At 50.1% G+C, this 19,063-nt stretch overlaps 1 protein-coding gene across 2 annotated transcripts; it reads left to right on the top strand.

Moving 5' to 3' along the window:
- The first annotated feature begins 1,993 nt into the window (after window positions 1-1,993).
- On the top strand, window positions 1,994-15,817 carry THEM5 (thioesterase superfamily member 5). Of its 2 annotated transcripts, XM_004320157.4 has the most exons (8): window positions 1,994-2,227; window positions 4,062-4,192; window positions 4,331-7,603; window positions 8,513-8,714; window positions 10,149-10,287; window positions 13,423-13,533; window positions 13,826-13,950; window positions 14,262-15,817. In XM_004320157.4, exons 3-8 carry the CDS (start codon window positions 7,481-7,483, stop codon window positions 14,399-14,401), a joined length of 840 nt encoding a protein of 279 aa, XP_004320205.3. In that variant the 5' UTR covers window positions 1,994-2,227; window positions 4,062-4,192; window positions 4,331-7,480; the 3' UTR covers window positions 14,402-15,817. The 2 variants fall into 2 exon arrangements, with proteins under 2 accessions (XP_004320205.3, XP_019775686.2); XM_019920127.3 differs by lacking the exons at window positions 1,994-2,227; window positions 4,062-4,192; window positions 14,262-15,817 and having other exon boundaries at window positions 7,472-7,603; window positions 13,826-14,111.
- The last annotated feature ends 3,246 nt before the right edge of the window (window positions 15,818-19,063 follow it).

A 19,063-nucleotide genomic window follows, 5' to 3' on the forward strand; every position in this document is an offset into this window, starting at 1 on the left:
GCCACTGAGTTGTACACTTGAAGGTGGTTAAACTGGCTAGTTCTATGTTATATTTTTTTACCACAACTTTTAAAATTTAATGTAATATACAGAAAGCATTGAATTATATACTTTAACATGTGAATTGTATGTTAAATTTTATCTCAACAAAGCTGTTGAAAAAGGTAATACTTAAAATGCAAGTACAGGGACTTCCCTGGTGGCGCAGTGGTTAAGACTGTGTGCTCCCAATGCAGGGGGCATGGGTTCGATCCCTGGTCAGGGAACTAGATCCCACATGCATACCTCAACTAAGAGTTTGCATGCTGCAACTAAGGAGCCCGCCTGCCACAACTAAGACCCGTTGCAACCAAATAAATAATTTTTTTAAGTAATTGAGAAAACTGCAAGTACATGTTTCCCCCATTATCCCAAAGTACAGTGTTCCTATGAAACCTTTCATAAACTGAAATAGTGTAAAGCAAAGAAGCAATTACCTAAGGACACATCTTGCAAGTAAATTGAGATAAAGCACAGATGCTCACAGACACACTTCAAAGCTGTGGCTGCTTGTTGCTGGGATGTTGAGTGTAGTTCCCTGGGAAGGAGTTGGCAGTGCCACTCTTGCTGCTGCTTAGGGTACCCACTGCATCTAAAAGACTTGCTGTAGGGACTTCCCTGGCGGTCCAGTGGTTAAGACTCCGTGCTTCCAATGGAAGGGGTCGTGGGTTCAATCCCTGGCCAGGGAGCTAAGATCCCATATGCCATGCAGCACGGCAGCCAAGAAAATTTTTTAAAATAAAAAAAATAAAAGGCTGGCTGTAAAATGCTGAATGCTACTTTTGCTTTTCAACTTTTTTCATAAAAGCGAAAATCCTCTTCAGGTACCTTTCAGTTAGTGAAAACAGGTACTAATATAGGTCTTTTGTAAAATCAAATTTGAGTAAAACAAACTTTTGAAGAGCAAACACAAGAAAACAGCAGAGCTGTCACTTACATTCCAGGAGTCCTTTGTCAGTCACATTACAAGCATAAAACTGACTGACGTATTCTGTTTCATTGATCTCATTTAAAATACTATTATGATAAGGTGTTTCTAGTAAAAGCAAAACTATGATTTTATTTATTTATTGGCTGTGTTGGGTCTTCGTTGCTGTGCTCAGGCTTTTTCTAGCTGCGTCGAGCAGCTTGGTTGCAGTGCGCGAGCCTCTCATTGCTGTGGCTTCTCTGGTTGCAGAGCATGGGTCTAGGCAGGTGGGCTTCAGTAGCTGTGGGACACAGGCTCAGTAGTTGTGGCTCGCGGGCTCTAGAGCGCAGGCTCAGTAGTTGTGGCGCACAGGGTTTGTTGCTCCGTGGCATGTGGGATCTTCCCAGACCAGGGCTCGAACCCGTGTCCCCTGCATCGGCAGGCAGATTCTTAACCACTGTGCCACAAGGAGGTTAAGACTCTGTGCTCCCAATGCAGGGGACCCAGGTTCGATCCCTGGTCAGAAAAGTAGATCCTGCACGCCACAACTAAGAGTTCACATGCCACAACTAAAGGTCCCGCACGTGGCAACGAAGATCTCGCGGGCTGCAACTAAAACCTGGCGCAGCCAAATAAATAAATAAATGTTAAATAAATAAATAAATAAAATGAATGTGACCTTACTTTGTACCCCACGCTTGGAAAACAGATGTGACTGTCCCATTGGTTTTGAAGGTACCACCTCTCAAGTGATTGGGTATGAGAAAGGGGGAATTTCAGGTGCAGGCCTGGCCAGGCCTATGAGCGCGCGCGCGCACACACACACACACACCACACACACACACACACACACACACACACACACACACACACACACACACACACACACACACACACACACACACACACACACACACACACACACACACACACACACACACACACACACACACACACACCACCCCCCCCCCCCCCTTCAGGATTTGTCACTTTCTGAGCTTAGAGATCCTGCCTCTCTCTGCCTCTTAGCATTTCACAAACAGGAAATCAGTTACAGCTGAGCAGTTGGGCGAGCTCTTACGTTTCTGGGAGGAGCTCAGGCTTCCCTCAGTTGGCCTAGTTCCCTGACCCTGTACTCTGCCGGGGGGCCCCCTCCTTCAGCCCAGTGACCACACCAGGCAGCAGCACTTGGAGCCAGCAGCTGCCCATCAGCTCCCCAGCTCCCCTGGGCATGGGGTCTTCTGCCATAGCCCTGCCTTCCCTGTGTTATTCTTCTCCCAGGTGAGCATCCCAGCAGCCCACCCAGAGCCCCTCTGGGCAGAGTACTTAGCAACAACTGCTTTTAACTCCACCCGGTGTCCCAGGTTCGGTGAAGACAGCTTTTTCTCCTGTCTTGACCAGCCTGAGGCCGAGCCTCCCATTAGCACTTCCCACCCACAGCAAAGACCAAGAACCTTAGAAACTGGATAAAGCAAAAACCCTGAAGCACCGTAGAGCCAAATGATTAATCTGTTCCAACATATTTTCCTTTCCAAAGGGCCCACTGTGGGTACCAGAGTATAAAATGAATCTCAGGAAAGTCCCTCCCAGAGGGAACCAGGAAAAGACAGCTGACCTAGGAGGACTCAGAGAGGACAGATCTGGGGCAGACAAGCAAGAAACTTCTGGAAGAGCGATGTGAGAAAGGCCCAAGAATGAGCTTAGAACCAGGGGACATGATCAGCTGCGTGCAAGACAAGATCCAATTACAGTCTGGCTCATGCAAAATTTTTATACATTAGTTGCAACATTTAAACGTTAGAAGTTTTCACATAAAAATCTGGATTTGTGCTGGCTTTTTTGGGAAAATGAGAAGAGCTGGCAACTGGGCCTGGATTCTATGGTGGCAACTCCTGAATGGAACATGGCCAGCACAGCCCCCTCTTGGGGCCCTCAAGTTTGCCCATCGCTCTCTGAGTGCACAGCGGCTCAGGTCCAGCCTGCCCCCTGACGCTTAGCTCATAAGAAGGTCAAGAAACCAAGTGTCCCTGAGGGCAGGACCAGCCTGGGCGGGAGTCTGGAGATCAGCCATGAACTGATAGGGAGATGGGCAGTCGGGGAGCCCTCCAGAAATTGCCCTGTGTGAGCCTATAGGGCCGAGTCTTCAGGAGGGATTTCAGTTCACAGTGCACTAAATAGCAATGGTGTCTAGGAAGGCTACCAGGGAAGTTCCTTCCTCATCCAGAAAGGCCAGATGGGTGTCATCCCAGACAGAACCCCTCCAAAGTGCTGGGAATCCCCCATCACAGCAGGGAGCCAGCCAGCCCTGCTGGCCATCAGGGGAGATCCACCACATGTCCAGAATGATCTGAGAAGACTTCCAGCTCCCCCCAAGATGAGGAGGACTTTATAAGATTTCTGGAAATGTTATAATTTTCCTCTTTAAATGTCTTGAAACAACACAAAAATCTTTAAACAAAAAAATGTCCTATGAACTTGTTTGGCGGGCAGCAAGGGAGGAGGGAAGGCTGGGGAGACTAAGTGCTATTGCATAGTCAGTCTTGTGAGGGAAGGGAACTTGAAAAGAGAGAAGAGGGCACGAGTTTACATTTGGGAGGACCCGGGACCAAGAAGTGACCTGCCAAACCTACCACGGCCTTGGTTACCCGTGTTGCTTCGCTCCAAGCCAAAGAATTTTCCAGTTCAGTGGTGTGCCGGAGCCAGTGCCTACCAGCTTGCAAGAGCTGGTTGAGCACACCTCTTCCCAGCCTCATGGTCAGGGTCAGTGGCATCATATCGGTAGCCTGAAATCAGCCACCATGGGAATATTTACACAACAAAAGCTGGCAAATGCTACCAATTAGAGTTCTCCGCCCCACCAGGAGCTGTTAATCCCTTACCACTTACCAGCACACCACCGCTGGTTCTTCTGGGCACCACCTGCCAGGTCAGGCCCAGGATGTGCTTCTGAGGATTTGTCATGTCTCAGCCAGAGAAGCCCCAAACTCAACATTCCCCCACAAGGTCCCAAACAGGAAATGCACCAGGCAGACAACAAGCTAAATGAGAATCCAACAGGAGTTCTGAATTACGCTGAACCTTCACTGACTTCCCTGTTTTCTAATTGCTTATCCAGGTCTGGGGAGAAGCTTTTTCTCTGAGCCGAGTGTTCTTTGTTCTCTCTGAGCTGAGTTCACACAGAAGGAGAAGGGCTGTGGCCAAAGACCATGTTCGAGACACTAGCCAAGCACCTTTCCACCTCCCTGGGTAGGTGAATTCCCAGCCCACGTGTCGGAAGAGCTCTGCGTTGCAGAAAGAATCCACAAGATGTGTGAAATGGTGGGAAAGGAGTCCAAAAGGGGGAAAAGAGCGCTTTCCTCACAATCCTAATCTTTCTCTTCCTAGATGGCCTTGGACAACCAACTTCCTCCATCTTATGCCAGCCACCAGAATTCAGCACCCCACATACGATTTTGCCATCACCATAGACGTTCTCCTCAGATATCTTTCTCTCTAATTACCTTCCATCTGTCATACCCTTGATCCCATTATTCCTGCTCTTAAATATCACAGACATCGCCAGATCTTCATTTCTTTTATTTTCACTCTTCCCTGCTCCCAGCTGGGAAATGGAGGCTGGTCATCTCAACCACTGTCCTTTAATTTCCCTGTATTCTCCTGGACCACAGCATCCAGTTGAACCTTAGATATTATCAATTCAAGGAAAATAAAAGTTATACAAGAAATAAAAACTAACTATAGCATATGGCAAGGCTGAGAACAAAATTTTTGTAATCATGATGATGTAAGGATTTGAAAGTTGACTTAACCAAAAATTGCAAAACAACTAGTAAAGTAGGAGGGTGCCTACAGGAAAAGCTTCCTGTGTTTCCCCTTTACTTTCACACACACCTCTGATGTCAGATGTGTGCGGTTTTCCTCCACACCAAGCAATTCTCTGCAACACCAGTTGGATGCCCTATAATTCAATTCTTACACTAACCAAAGTTAGTGCAGACCCCACTGGTTAAAGGCTCAGTCCCACGAGACTGTGCCCCACTTCAAATGCCAGTCACAAGTAATAGGTCACCAAGGTACCCACAACTTCTGTCTGACTTGGCTACAAATCAGAGGTTCCATGAGCCCTCCTCTCCTTGGATTTGATTGTTGGCTAGAACAGTTCACCAAACTCAGAGAAACACTTACTTACGCTTACCAGCTTACGATTTAATGAAGGGTATGATAAAAGATACACATGAACAGTCAGATGAAGAGATACATAGGGCAAGGTCTGGGAGGATCCTGAGTGCAGGAATTTCTGTCCCCATGGAGGTGGGGTGTGCCAACCCAGAATTTTTTTAAATTTTGGGATTTTTATGGAGGCTTCATCACGTTGGGATGATGGATCATTAAGTCAGTCTCCAACCCCCTCCCCTTCCTGAAGGATGGGAGGTGAGATTGAAAATCCCAAGCTTCTAATCATGGCTTGGTCTTTCTGGTGACCACCCCCACTCCTGAGGCTATCTGGAGTCCACTCAGAGTCACCTCATTGGAACAGAAGATACTCCTGTCACCCAGGAAACTTCAAGGGATTTAGGAGCTCTGTGTCAGGAAGCAGACAATGAACTCAGGCGATGAAACAAGGATTTCCTTTCCCAGGTTCAGCTACTGATTCTTCTTGGGATGACAGCCCCTGCCTCCTCCTGGGACAACCTTCCTGGGATCAGCTTCCAGCCTCCGGGGCCCCCTGTGGATCCCTCTCCTTCTCCCTACTCCCTCTTCCTCAGCCTCCCCTTCAGTCCGTCTACCCTTTCTAAGATTCCTCTTTTCACTCCTGTCTCCTCCTCGAGTCCCATCTCCCAAATCAAGTATCACACATAGAGGCTGGCAGAGGGAATGAAGGAATGCTCAGTATCAGGGGAGGGTGGGGCAAGCCAGAGGACACGGGGCATCCTCATCCTCTCCACGCTACTGCAAAGGAATGAAGATCCTGTTGCCAGATTTTTCCACTTATCTGGAGGCCCTTGGCCTTCTGCTTTGTATGAAACTCCCTGTTTTATTTTATTTTATTTTTGGCTGCTTTGGGTCTCAGTTGCGGCATGTGGGATCTTTTGTTGTGGCACACAGGCTCCTCTCTAGTTGTGGTGCAAGGGCTTCTCTCTAGTTGCAGTGCACGGGCTTAGTTGCCCCATGGCATGTGGGATCTTAGTTCCCCAACCAGGGATGGAACCCGCGTCTCCCTCATTGGAAGGTGGATTCTTAACCACTGGACCACTAGGGAAGTCCCAACTCCCTGTTTTTAAATGTTGACAACTAACTCAAATATTTATGATTAGACCCAGAGACTAAATCAACCAAAAAACTGGGTTCCCTCAGTCCTTGAAGAAGTTTCCTTCAAACCTTGACAAGAGATGAGGAAAATATTTATATCCTAGTCTTCTAGGACAGCTAACTACAGGAGGTGGGATAAAGTCTTTAAATTTCCATATTAAATCAGTAAGATCTTTCAGAACCTACCAAACTCATCATCATCATCGTCATCATCATCATCATTATAATTTCATCTTTGCATAGTTCTGACCTTTAGAACACACTTTATTCTAGTGCATTAAAATCTGGGACTTTTCGTTGAAAACTGGCAGTTTTAATTCAGTACAAGAAATACCACGCACCCTTGCAGATGCTCACTGAACACTCCTCCCCACTCCCCCACTCAAAGCTGGCTCTTTTCCAGGCTCGTCATCAGCAAAGCCTCCTCTGCCCCGCTCCCTGCCTCACTCCCAGCATTGTCTGCTGCCATCACCCGCTCCCTGGGGTTCCCAAAGCACAGAATGCCCTTGCTAAGCGGCTCCCTCCCTGAATGCTTTTCTGGCCTCCCCTTCCAAGGCCTCCCCCTACCCCACCCCACGCCTCCCCACCCTGTCCTCACCAGGGACCAGCAGGCGGAGGCTTGCCTGGGCTGCCCTCTGCATGAGATAGAAGAAGGGAGTGGCTGAGGGCTGCGAGTTGGTTTTCTGAGTCCCAGGATCATACCAGAGGTTTCAGAGTCTTGCTGCAGAGCACCTGCCACAAACACTCCACCAACACACACAGACACTCCACCAGTAGCCTCCAATCAAGGATTAGACCTCCCTTATCTTTCTGGGAATATTACTGAGTTCTCCCCAGAAAAACTCCGGGGCGACTCTCCAAAGCTTCACATACGCTATACTATTTCATTATGTACTTTTTTGCTCCTTTAATAAATATTTCTTTCTGAACTCAGGCCAATCCTGCTATGCATTCATGCCCAAGCAGCATCTGCCCCTCCCCAAGTGCTGGGGTTGGGGGGTGACGCTGGACCAGGTAAAGTCCCCAAGCATCTATGGGTGTTGTATCAAACCAGCCCAGCCTTGCCTAATCATCTGCGGTGGCAGCTTGCTAATGAAAGCCTTGTGACAAAGAGTGAGGCTTCTCTCAGAGGTGGCGGCCCCGACAGCCCCAAGGTGCAGCCGAAAAAGTGCACTCACTCGCCTCGCTGCTGCAGCCCCGCCGACCCGATCCCAGCGCTCAGCCATGATGAGAAGAGGCCTCCAGGTGGCAGCAAGACTTAGCCACCACGGAGCCCTTCCTGGCGGCCCCTACATCCTGCCCACGTTCAGCCCTGCCTCAGCATTCGGATCCTCCATGGACTCCATGGTGAGTGAGTGCTCCGCTCAGCCAGATGGGCAGCCCTTCTCCTGGGGGCCGCGGGTGTAGGGAGCACCCCAAATCTCCTCTTCCCAGATTGTGGCCGGGGCAGGTGAGCAGTTTGTTGGGAGCTATTTGATTTGGCAAAGGAAACCAAGTAGCCCAGATCCACAACTAAGACTACCAGGTTACTTTCAACCTGATCTGAATCTTGTGTGACCACCACTCACTTTCCTCCTATGGCACTCAGACTGTTGCAGCTGAGTTGCGACACCCCCAGACAAAGGACCCTGCGTGCGGCCGACTGCCCATGGGTGCGTTTGGTGCGTGAGCATCCGGCATCACAGAGGACCCCTCCTCATCCCACCGAAGGTACCGCACCCAAAACAGGTTTCAAAGGAGCCCCCCTTCCCCGGGCAGGCCCACGGCTATGGACAGAGCTGGAGTAGCCCCTGAAGTGAGGGGGTGATAACAGTGGTCCTCACCTGTGGTCACACCCCCAGGGTAGACAGTGTCTCAGGATGAGCTCTAGTCTGACCATCAGCTCGCACACTCACAAGTTTGGCAAGCTTAGCTGTGTTTCTTCAGTTTCCCCATCTGCAAGGTGGGGCTAATACTAGCCGTTCTCAGCCTCAAAGAACAGCTCACAGGCTTTAAAAGAGGACAATTTTAATGCGCCACCACAGAGCAGCATGCCTCTGTCAGCCCCCATGCCTTTCCTTCCCTTCCTTTGCACATTAGTGTCCCCTTCCCTGGTCACCCACAGGAGTCCCCAAGGGCCATTTCCTTCAAGTCAACACTGGCAGAAGGGATTGAAGAGCCCAGGAACCCAGGAGCACACTACCTACAGGTCCCGAAGCCCAAGCAGCAGCCCACCTCCCAGGAAGCTGTCTAGTCTCCCTGATTTTTCCTGCCCAGGTCTCAAGATTCTGTCAGGAGAAGACAGATTTGAAGAATTATGCCCTCCCCAATGCCAGCTGGTGTCCAGACATGCTGAACCTGTACCACAAATTTCTGGAGAAAACTAAGGCCGATGGCTGGATCAGACTGCCCTCCTTCAAGTCCAACAGAAACCACATCCAGGAGCTCAAGCTCCCATTAGTGTTAACAGTTTCCTCAGGTAAGGCCTGGGCGCAGAGGGCCCATTGGCACACATGCACCCCAGCCCACCAGGGTCAGATCAGCCAGCCCCCTTCCCTGTGGTCAGAGTCACTCAAAAAGGAAATTCACAAGCTCTGTGCCAGTTCTCCGCCAGAAGTTTTTTCTGCTAACTCCGCCCCTCCCGCTGCAGCCCCAGGCAGGTGGATGAGAAAAGCGTCCTCTCAGGCCCCTGGCTCCCCTCCTCCCAGGGGAAGAGAGCACACCCTAGCAGCTACCTGTGCTCCCAGCCCAGAGTGCACCCACTGGAGAACTGCTGACTCAGCTCCCTGCCCCACTGCCTTCTCACCAGGGCTGCTTCCCTTACTCTCAAGCCTTATCCCAAGTCCTCCTGCCCACCCCACAAAGGTCTGAGGACTCTCCCTTGACCACTGCAGACCTCCGCACACCATCCCTGCTCTGCTAGGCCCAGAGGCTCTCCTGAAACACCCACGGATCCGAGTGATAGAGTTTTCCACTTTGATCTCTCTGCGTGTGCGTGTGTGTGAGCATGCGTGTGTGTTAACTTGTCTCTCTCATTCACATATGGGTTCTTCCAGCCCAGTGATGAATGGGTGGTACATTGGGTTTAGGGAAAAAACAAAGCAGGTGCACCAAAATTTTTTGAAGACTTTGGATTCCATCCAAAAAGGATATAGTTCTTATAGTCGCCTTGAGAAAAATAATCAGAACTTTGGGGGACTCTTCTGCACTTATTTTTCTGTTCAGTATTGTTATTTTGAATTATATGTGAATTAAATGCCATACACTTTAATTTTCAATGTTTAAGGTCTCTTAAAGTCTGACCTGCCCCGACCCTACATCTATTCTCAGCCAGGGAACTTCATGGGTGTTTCTTCCTCAAGACCCAGGGCCCCCTGAGGACAGAGCTGTGTCCCCATAGACCCAGGGCTCCCTGAGGACAGGGCTGTGTCCCCACACACCCAGGGCTCCCTGAGGACAGAGCTGTGTCCCCATAGACCCAGGGCTCCCTGAGGACAGGGCTGTGTCCCCACAGACTCAGGGCTCCCTGAGGACAGGGCTGTGTCCCCACACACCCAGGGCTCCCTGAGGACAGAACTGTGTCCCCATAGACCCAGGGCTCCCTGAGGACAGGGCTGTGTCCCCATAGACCCAGGGCTCCCTGAGGACAGAGCTGTGTCCCCACACACCCAGGGCTCCCTGAGGACAGGGCTGTGTCCCCCTCAGACCGAGGGCCCTGAGGACAGGTCCGTACCTTGCTCTCCAATTGAAGGTTCCCTGAGAGCAGAGCCTGTATGTCCTCTGGTTCTCTCCTCAGCCCTATACCTGAGGCCGGGCTCCATCCATGCTGCTGAACGACTGGCCCTTCATCCTGACTGGGCCCCCTGCCCTCACACACTCCTTTCTTCAGCTGTCACTCCCCATCTCTCCCCAGACAAAAGTGACTGTCACATCTTCACCAGGTGTACTGAAACGGAAGGACAAAGCTACGAGTATGTCATCTTTTTCCACCCATCCAAGAAGAAGTCTGTCTGTCTTTTCCAACCAGGCCCCTACCTGGAGGGGCCCCCAGGGTAAGGCCACAGGCAGGCCCAGCGGGGGACACCTTTGGCTGCTTCCTGGGCTTGGCTCAGGAGATGGATTGGGTGCAACCAGGCTCTGGGGTCTGTACCTCTCTCTAAGGAGCTGGGTTGGGAGTGGGAAGCTCTGGGCTCCAGTCTCACAGACTTGGAAGGATATTCTGTCATCTGGTTCAGTCCCCACTGTGCAGATAAAAAAGAGCCTCCTTATTCAGGTCTGGGAATTTTCCAGTAAGAAGGGGTCTTAGAAGCCACTTTGAGAAGGATGTGTTGGACTTGGAAGAAGACAGGATCTGGAATTAGGAGCCAGGCTCCCAGTCCTGCTCTGTCAGGCTTGCTTGGAGATCCCGAGCAAGCAATTTAACCTCCAGCCTTCAGTCTCCTTACCTAAATCTCGGTGCAATAATATCTACCTTCCAGAATAGCTGATAGATATGCTATTATGGGCCTATAGGTATGTGCTCATAAACCATAAAGCACAATATAGCTATCAGGCCATCTATCCAAACTTCACCTTCTATCCATGGGCAAACTGAGGCACACAGAGGTAAGTCATCTTGCCCAAGGTAGCACAGTCCATCAAGGTCAGGACCAGTCTCTAATCCAGGAGCTGGGACTCCAAGTCCATTGCTTCTCCCACTGTACTCCATTGCCTCCAAACTGGCAATAGACCCAGGAAAGAACTCACACTGGACATAAATACATTCACGAGGGAAATCAGGCTGGCCCTGAGCTTCTTGCCCGAGAATACTGGGTCACCGTGTCCATGGGTGTCTGCCTTCTCCATCCTTGTTCCTGCTTTAGACACTCACTGAATGCTATTGTTGGTTTCAGAATTCCTGCAAGGGAGAAGAGGGAGGAGGGGGAAGGAGAAGCTTTAGGGTCCCAAGGCCTGAGAGAGACTCAGTTGCAGTTAAACAGAACTCAAAGAGCTTAATAGATGTCAGCACCTCTACAGGCCATGGATTCAGACTGCAGCCCTTTGTCACCTTGGCCATCCTTAAGGTATCTTCCATGGGGACACTGATTTCCACACTAGTGCAGGCAGACACTGGGGGACTAGGTCAGAGCTCTACCCAGGCCATGGGTCCCCTCCCTTCTGAAGAGGAACACCCCCAAGAAGGCAGGGATAGGATGGAGTGTGGCTGACTTTATTTAGGGCCTCATGGAGGTGGGGCCGTGGAGTCAGAAGAGGACCACCCAACACTGAAGCCAGAGGACTGAGGGGGTCCAGAGAAGAAATGAGCGCCAAATTAGAAAAACCCAGTTCAGTCTATCTCCTGGGTAAGGAAAAACCCAGTTCTTCCCTGCTACGTCTGTCTTTCCTGTGAGTCTCCTTTACTCTCATATAGAACACTTCCCTTCCGACACTTCTGGTCACCAAATGTTCGCAGATTTTTCCCCACAACAAGCAATGCCCTGTGACGCCAGCTGGGTGTCCTACAATTTAACTCCATTCTGACACTGTCTACCTAGAGGTAGTGCCAGATCCCACAGGTTAAAGTCTCAGTCCCACAAGACTTCTCCCACCCTTCTTCAGATGCCGATGGCAAGTGTAGGTCCCCAGGTTACCCACAACTTCTGTCTGATTTGGCTACAGTTGGTGGTTCCCAGAACCCTCTCCTGTGGTTGGATTAATTTACTAGAACCACTCACAGAACTCAGAGAAACACTTATAGTTACCAGTTTATTAAAGATATGATAAAGGATGAACATCCAGGTGGAAGAAACCCGTAAGGTAAGGTCTGGGAGAATACCAAGCGCAGGAGCTCCCGTCCCTGCGGTGTTGGGGTGCGCCACTCTTCTAGTGTGGATGTGTTCGCCAACCTGGAAGCTCTCTGAGACCCATACTAATTGGAATTATTATGGAGGCTTCAACACATAGGTATGATCAATCATGAACTCCATTTTCAGCCCTTCTCTCTTCTCAAGAGAATTGGGGGAGGGGCGGGGGGCAGGGCTGAAAATTCCAAGCTTCCAATCATGGCTTGGTCTTTCTGGTGACCAGCTCTCAACCAGCCGGGAGTTGCCTCATTAGAAAAGACACTCCTATCACCCAGGAAATAGAGAGTTTCAGGAGCTCTGTGCCAGGAATCAAGGACAGAGACCAATATATGTATTTTCTATTATCTTGACAAGTACCCACCCAGCCCCTAGGCAATGAGGCCGGGTAGGCTTCTGGCTGACCAAGAGCTACCCTGAAGCACCTACACACTTGCGGATGGGTCTCCTGCCTGGCCAGTGAGGACAACGAGGGAAGAGCAGGCTTAGGGTTCTTCGGCAACAACTCTTCCCCTCCTTCAAGCAATAGGAGAAGGGAGGTGACTAGAAGCGTACATGAGGTTTTGTAAACATTACCTCATTTGATCTGATGAGATAGAAATTATTTTTACTCACAATTCACAGTGAGAAAACTAAAGCTCAGAAAGGTTTAGCAACTTACACAAGATCAAACATGTAGTGAACGTGGAGGCAAGGAGTCAAACCAGGTGGGTGTGGTTGCATGGCCCCCAGCTGGGTGCCTTTCTATTGTCCCCAGCTTAACCAGCAATGGAGCTTTGGCATGAAGGTCAGCTTACACAAGTGAGAATGAGAGTTTTATGTGCTGTACATAAAGCAAGTGTTGGCATCATCCTGCTGAAGCCGGCTCTCGGCTTTCCACCAGCAGCACTGCTCGGGGGTCTATCTCGTCAGCACTTTATAGGTCCTAAGTTAAGCTCCACGTTTACCCACCTTGAAAATGTGGGCTCAACACTGGCCATAGTGACTAGTGAGGTGAGAGCTGGCCCAAGGTCATGGTTTAGAGACTAAAGCCCAAAAGTTCAGGGGCTTTATCATTCCCTGTAGGAGTGCACCTTTCCAAATTATGGTAGTGGCCGCCGGTAATTAGCTGATGAATCTGAAAAAGGTTTTTCCATTAACTCTAACAACAAAAAAAGCTTTTTCCCGGTGAAATAAAATCATGGTATCAGTGGTTGCTAACACATGCTGTAGCGACATGGAAGACAAATCAGCTGATTTTGACTGGTTTGATCAGACGGGATCCAGATCTGTTTCCTTTCCATTCCTGGGGAAAGACGGAGGTGGGGTTGTTCCAGCCCTGGCCTTGCCCCCTGCCCCCACCATTAGGTTTGCCCACGGAGGGTCACTGGCAGCCATGATAGACGAGACCGTCTCTAAAACTGCTTACCTGGCTGGAGAGGGGCTGTTCACCCTAAATCTCAACATCAGGTTCAAAAAGTAAGTACGGATCCTTGGGGTGTTGGCCGTTGAGGGGACAGCCATGCGTGGCAGTTGAGGTGTAGAAGTCCTGCCTGTCACTCTCCTTCCCCAGCCACACAGTCCTCTGGTTCCCGGCCGGAATGCAACCTCTGCTGTCAGACTCTGGTTGCTGGCAGATGGGCCCTGAGCCCAGAACCGCTTTAGTCCTTGAGGCAGGGCGGGATGAAGAGAAGGATGGGGGGACAGAGAGGTAAAGGGATGGAGGCCAGGGGTTCATGTGAGGGAGGGGCTAAGCCGCCTCCTCTCCCAGCTTGATCCGTATGGGCTCTCTGGCTGTGCTGAACGTTGGCGTGGAAAAGGTTGAGGACCAGAAGCTTTACATACCCTGCGTCGCCCAGAGCACGGACCAGCAGACCATTTACACCAAAGCTTCAGGTAGAGAGCGCCTCAGCCCCAGGCCCTGTCCTGCCACCCCGACACCCAGAACAAACAGAAAGGGAATGTTAAGGATCCAGTCCCAAGCAGGGGTCCAGCTTTTTAGAGTGGGGTTGGATACTTGCAGGAGACACAGACAAAGTGAGGGAAAACCCAACTAGGGTTTTTTTTTCTATGTATGAGTGGCCCAACCTGTACCACAGGAGAGGACCCAGGTACTGAGTAACTGGGTGCACATGCTCTGAGCACCCCATCAAGCTCCTACCATCCGTGCTCTGGCTCCTGCCACGTGGCTCCCCCTTCTCTGGCAGGTACTTTCCTCCAGCTGCAGCTGGAAGAGGATTCATCTCAATACTATACACTATGCCTTCAGGAGAGCCTACTGCCAACCGCCTTGCCTACCTGGGACACACTCCAGAGCAGCGGGGGGTGTCCGGGAAGTAACCGGTGAAGTGAGGGAGAAGCCACTTTCCTTTGCATAAATAAAGTCTCACAGCCCTGTTCGCAGTCCAAGACCCTTCTGCAGCTGGAAATGAAAATCCTTCCAGGGCCTTCCACATACCCACCTTCCCATCCAGCACCAATAGAAGCGATGTACTGAGACCTGCCAGGGACCAGGCACTGGGTGAGGCACCAAGCACACAGCGATGAAAGACAGGGCCCCTGGCCTCGAGATGCACAACTGTGGTCCGGGAGCAGAGTGCCCCATCAGCTCTTCCCACCTCACCGTGGCTCTGGTTATGGGTGCAGTGCAGACACAAAGGGGGGGGGCGGTCAATTTTACTCTAGGAAAGCGATCAAAGAAGGCTTTCTAGAGGAAGCTGTGCTTGAACGGAGTCTCAGAAGTTAAGTGGTATCCACCAGGCAGGCAGGGGACTATTCCAAACAGAGGGACTATTGTGAGCAAAGGCACAAAGGGATGAAAGAGCACAGCGACTTTGGAGAACAGCAAGGTGTTGAGTGGGGCAGGAGTTTAGGGAAAGAGAAGGGGTCAGGGCAGGTGCAGGCCATGTAAGGCTCCTTAAACCCTGCAATGGAACTTGAACTGTGTCTTGTAGGCAACAGGGAGCCTTTAAAGTGTTTGGGAGTGACATAAAGTTTTGTTTTTTCAAAAGATGACTCTGGTGGCAATAAGAGGTCAGCAAGACTGAAGGTGGGAGCACTGGTTAGGAGACCCTTGCAGGGCTCCAAACTAGAGATAGGAAGGACCTGACATGGTTCAAAGCCATGAAGATGAGAGATATGGAATATGTTGCAAACAAAAGAGTACAGAACTTTGCCACTAATTGTATGTAGTGGATCTGTGAAGGGGAGCCTTCAAGGATGACTCCAAGTTTCCAGCTTGGTGGTTCCAGGTGGCATCATTGGGAATACAGGGGAGCAGGTTTGAGGTGGGGGAAGATAATGAGCTCAGTTTCACACGCATGGAACCCCATGGAACCCCCATCGCATGGTGATCCCCAGCAGGAGCCTGGATATTGTAATTTGGAACTCAGAACTGATGACATACTGACTCGATTTGTAAGTCATCAGTATCAAAACTGACATCGAATCCCTGGGAGTGGATTATGCAGAATGAAAGTGAAGAGGAGAGTGACAGGATGGGAGAGAAAGGAAGGACAGGGAAAAGGGTCAAAGACAGAACCTTTGGTCACACTAAGGCTTAAAGCTGGGGCAGAGAATCAAACACCCACTAAGGGGGCTTCCCTGGTGGTGCAGTGGTTGAGAGTCCGCCTGCCGATGCAGGGGACGCGGGTTCGTGCCCCGATACAGGAAGATCCCACATGCCGCGGAGCGGCTGGGCCTGTGAGCCATGGCCGCTGAGCCTGTGAGTCCAGAGCCTGTGCTCCGCAATGGGAGAGGCCACGACAGTGAGAGGCCCACGTACAACAAAAAAAAAAAAAAAAAAAAAAAAAACCCACTAAGGAAGCTAAGAATAGGACAGGATGGATCATCCTTAAGAAGGCGAAGTCAACAGTATCAAATGCTAACTAGAAGGCAAGGCAGATGGGAACTAAAAAGAGGCCTTTGGACTTGGCAGAGAGGAAGGTGGTGGTCTTCTTTGCCAGGAGGTGGGAACAAAATCCAGATTATGGTGGATGAAAAACTGAATGGGAATGACAGAGTGAAGCTAGATGACTCTTTCTAGGAATTTTGTTGTTGTTGTTGCTGTTATGTTATTTAAAGAAAGAGACTTGAGTATATTTATAAATTGTTTTGGAAGGAGCCAGTGGAGAGAGGCTGAAACCCTAGGAGAGAGAGAGGTGTCCTCCAACAGAACAGCTCTATGGTCTTAGAGATAAATCAAGAGCACAGTGGAGACAGGAGTCACGGGACAGCAACAACATGACTCTGAGACCAAAAGGAAGAAGTGGGGCGTGCAGAGCAGGATGGAAAGTTGCCGGGATCTATCCCAGAGCACCTCGACTTCCTCAGTGAAATAGGAGGCAAGGCCATCAGTGGGGAAAGAGGCCCGGAGGAAGGGGTGCCCATTTCTAAGGAGGAAAGGTTTGATGTGAGGGGGAAGAACAATGGACTGGAGGAGGCAATGGCCACCCAGGAGAAGACTGTACCTCCTCTGGGCCTGCAGAGGACAGGGGTGGGAAACTGAGCAGCTTCCACAGGGATAGGCAGGATTCCATCAAGCCCAGTAGGTGGAGGGGATGTCCAGGGAGAGGTCAAAGATTAGAGGAGTTTTACCAAAGAATGAGAGCTCCAAGTGACATGTCATAAAGGATTTTATTATTAGGTATGGTAATGCCAAGTGCTGACACAGATAAACCTTTACATCTCCATAATCTAACCTGTATCTTAAATAGACTGTACTTTTCACTCACACAAAGTCCAATTTTTGGTGTCTAGCAGTCATTCAGGAACCTGACTGACAAGCATGATTCAACACATGATTTCCAAAGTCATCCTGGGTGTTGACATCCAGTTGCCAGAAGAGAGAATAACAAGGGAGGTTTAGGGGGCCAAACTTCAAAGTGTTTCCTCTGTCACAAGACCGCACCAAACTGCAAGGGAGGTTGGCCGGAAAATATGATGTAACTCTATGTTGTAGAAGAAAGAGAAATAGGTTTGGTAAGTAGCTAGCAGCCACTGCCTCAGTTTGAAAGGAGGATAGGCAGAGGAGGGATGGGTCTGTGTCCAAACCCTCATCCTGACAAGTGAAGAGTTCAAGTTCAGGCCTCAGCTAAGATTCCAGGACCTGAGACTAGGGCTGGGGATTCAGGGGATCAGAGAGAAGGAAGTTTTTGTGGCATGGAACAGGGTCAGAGAGTTGGACCCAAATTCAGCAGTGGTGGAGAGGTGGGTGGATCAGGTTCTCTTTCTAGTAACTAGACCACACACTTCCTAAGCCATCTGTCTTCAATAACGAGCAAAAGATGGGTTGACGTGGATTTGAAGGCACTTGATCCAGTGCCCTCCAAAAACGGGAGACTTACTAGAGGCCATAACAAGAAATCTTGTGGCAGCCAACTGTGCCCTCCCCCATATACTCACATAAAAACTCTTCCTCCTGTGCTTTCACAGTTGCCTTTGATAACCTATTAAGTCCAGAGTCTAAATCAGTGTATACCAAAAACATATTGTCCTTTATTCACGGTCAAAAAGGACCTAATCTTCATTTAAACACTCCCAAGAGAAGAAGGGAAATATATTCTATCCTTCCTATGCAGTCAAGTAAACGAAGGAAACCGAAACAGTGGTACTTGGAAACTCAAGTACAGCTTGCTTCTCTCTTCTCTCATCTGGAAACTGGATGTCAACACCCAGGATGACTTTGGAAGTCATGTGTTGAGGATGGCAGAGGTTGGATGCACACTGTCACTTCTCTACTGGGGCCAGCTTCTAACAGAAACAGGCAAAAGCTGGAAATCTACAGAGGTAGGAGGCTCTCAGGCAAGGCCCCACAGCCAGGCTGGGAGTGTCAGCCTTGACTGGAGAAGGCCAAGTGGGCAGGCAGGGATCTTGGTAAGGGGAATGAGGTCATCAGCTGCTGGAATACTTCTCTAGTGTCGAGGGCTTTGACAGATGCCTCTCTTCTCCCAGGAGGCCAAGTATTGCAGCTTTCTAGGCAGAAACAAGGGGAGTTTCTGCCTCCACACTTTAAAAACCAATTCCATGTGTAGTGCATTCATTGGAATTACAGCTACTACATAGGCAGATGGGGTGGAATCCAACAGGCCATCCAGGCAAATGTGGCAGGTTATTCTGCTCGAATCAGCTTATTCTGCTTGAAGGATATGTGTTCTCCAAATGTCTGAATCAAGTGCCAAGAGAAACCAAAGAGTGAATAAGGCAATTGTAAGACCAACCAGTTCCAGACGGCAAGGGACACCAATAGTTCATACCAGCTCTTTAAAAAGGGGCCCCTAAGGTCTTCCTGAAACTAAGACCACAGAGTTAGGTCATTTATCACGGGTCCTGGGTGAGGAGCCAGAGCTGCAAGACACAGTATATCACCAACCCTATCACCTGCTAGCACCTACAGTGAGCATTGGTGGCCAAGTCATGCTGCCTGAGGCCACCGCTCAAGGACACAGGACAATTTAGCCGAAAAGCCCAGGGAGTCTTGTAGCAGTTGTCTGCTGACCTGGAGGAAAGGTCTGTCCCCTCTGTGTCTCTTCATCTGGCTTGAACCCAGGAAAGCACTCTGTACTGCCCAGTCCTCTAAGTGTCCCTCTACAGTGGCACTGACGAGAAAAAGGAGGTCAAGGCCCTGGGTCATCTACATAGTTCTTTTTCCTTTTCTTTTTTTTTAAATAAATTTATTTTATTTATTTATTTTTGGCTGCATTGGGTCTTCGTTGCTGCATGCAGGCTTTCTCTAGTTGCAGCGAGTGGGCGCTACTCTTCGTTTCAGTGCACGGGCTTCTCACTGCGGTGGCTTCTCTTGTTTGAGAGCACGGGCTCTAGGCGCGTGGGCTTCAGTAGTCGTGGCACGCGGGCTCAGTAGTTGTGGCTTGCGGCTGTAGAGCGCAGGCTCAGTAGTTGTGACGCTCGGGCTTAGTTGCTCTGTGGCACGTGGGATCTTCCCAGACCAGGGCTCAAACCCATGTCCCCTGCATTGGCAGGCAGATTCTTAAACCACTGCGCCACCAGGGAA

This window comes from Tursiops truncatus, chromosome 1 (genome assembly GCF_011762595.2).
Source record: "Tursiops truncatus isolate mTurTru1 chromosome 1, mTurTru1.mat.Y, whole genome shotgun sequence".
Taxonomy (NCBI): domain Eukaryota; kingdom Metazoa; phylum Chordata; class Mammalia; order Artiodactyla; family Delphinidae; genus Tursiops; species Tursiops truncatus.

Coding starts and splice junctions, on each gene's coding strand:
- THEM5 (XM_019920127.3), top strand. CDS start 7,481: ATGATGAGAAGAGGCCTCCAGGTGGCAGCAAGACTTAGCCACCACGGA. Junction 7,604..8,512: donor GATCCTCCATGGACTCCATG/GTGAGTGAGTGC, acceptor TTTCCTGCCCAG/GTCTCAAGATTCTGTCAGGA. Junction 8,715..10,148: donor AGTGTTAACAGTTTCCTCAG/GTAAGGCCTGGG, acceptor ATCTCTCCCCAG/ACAAAAGTGACTGTCACATC.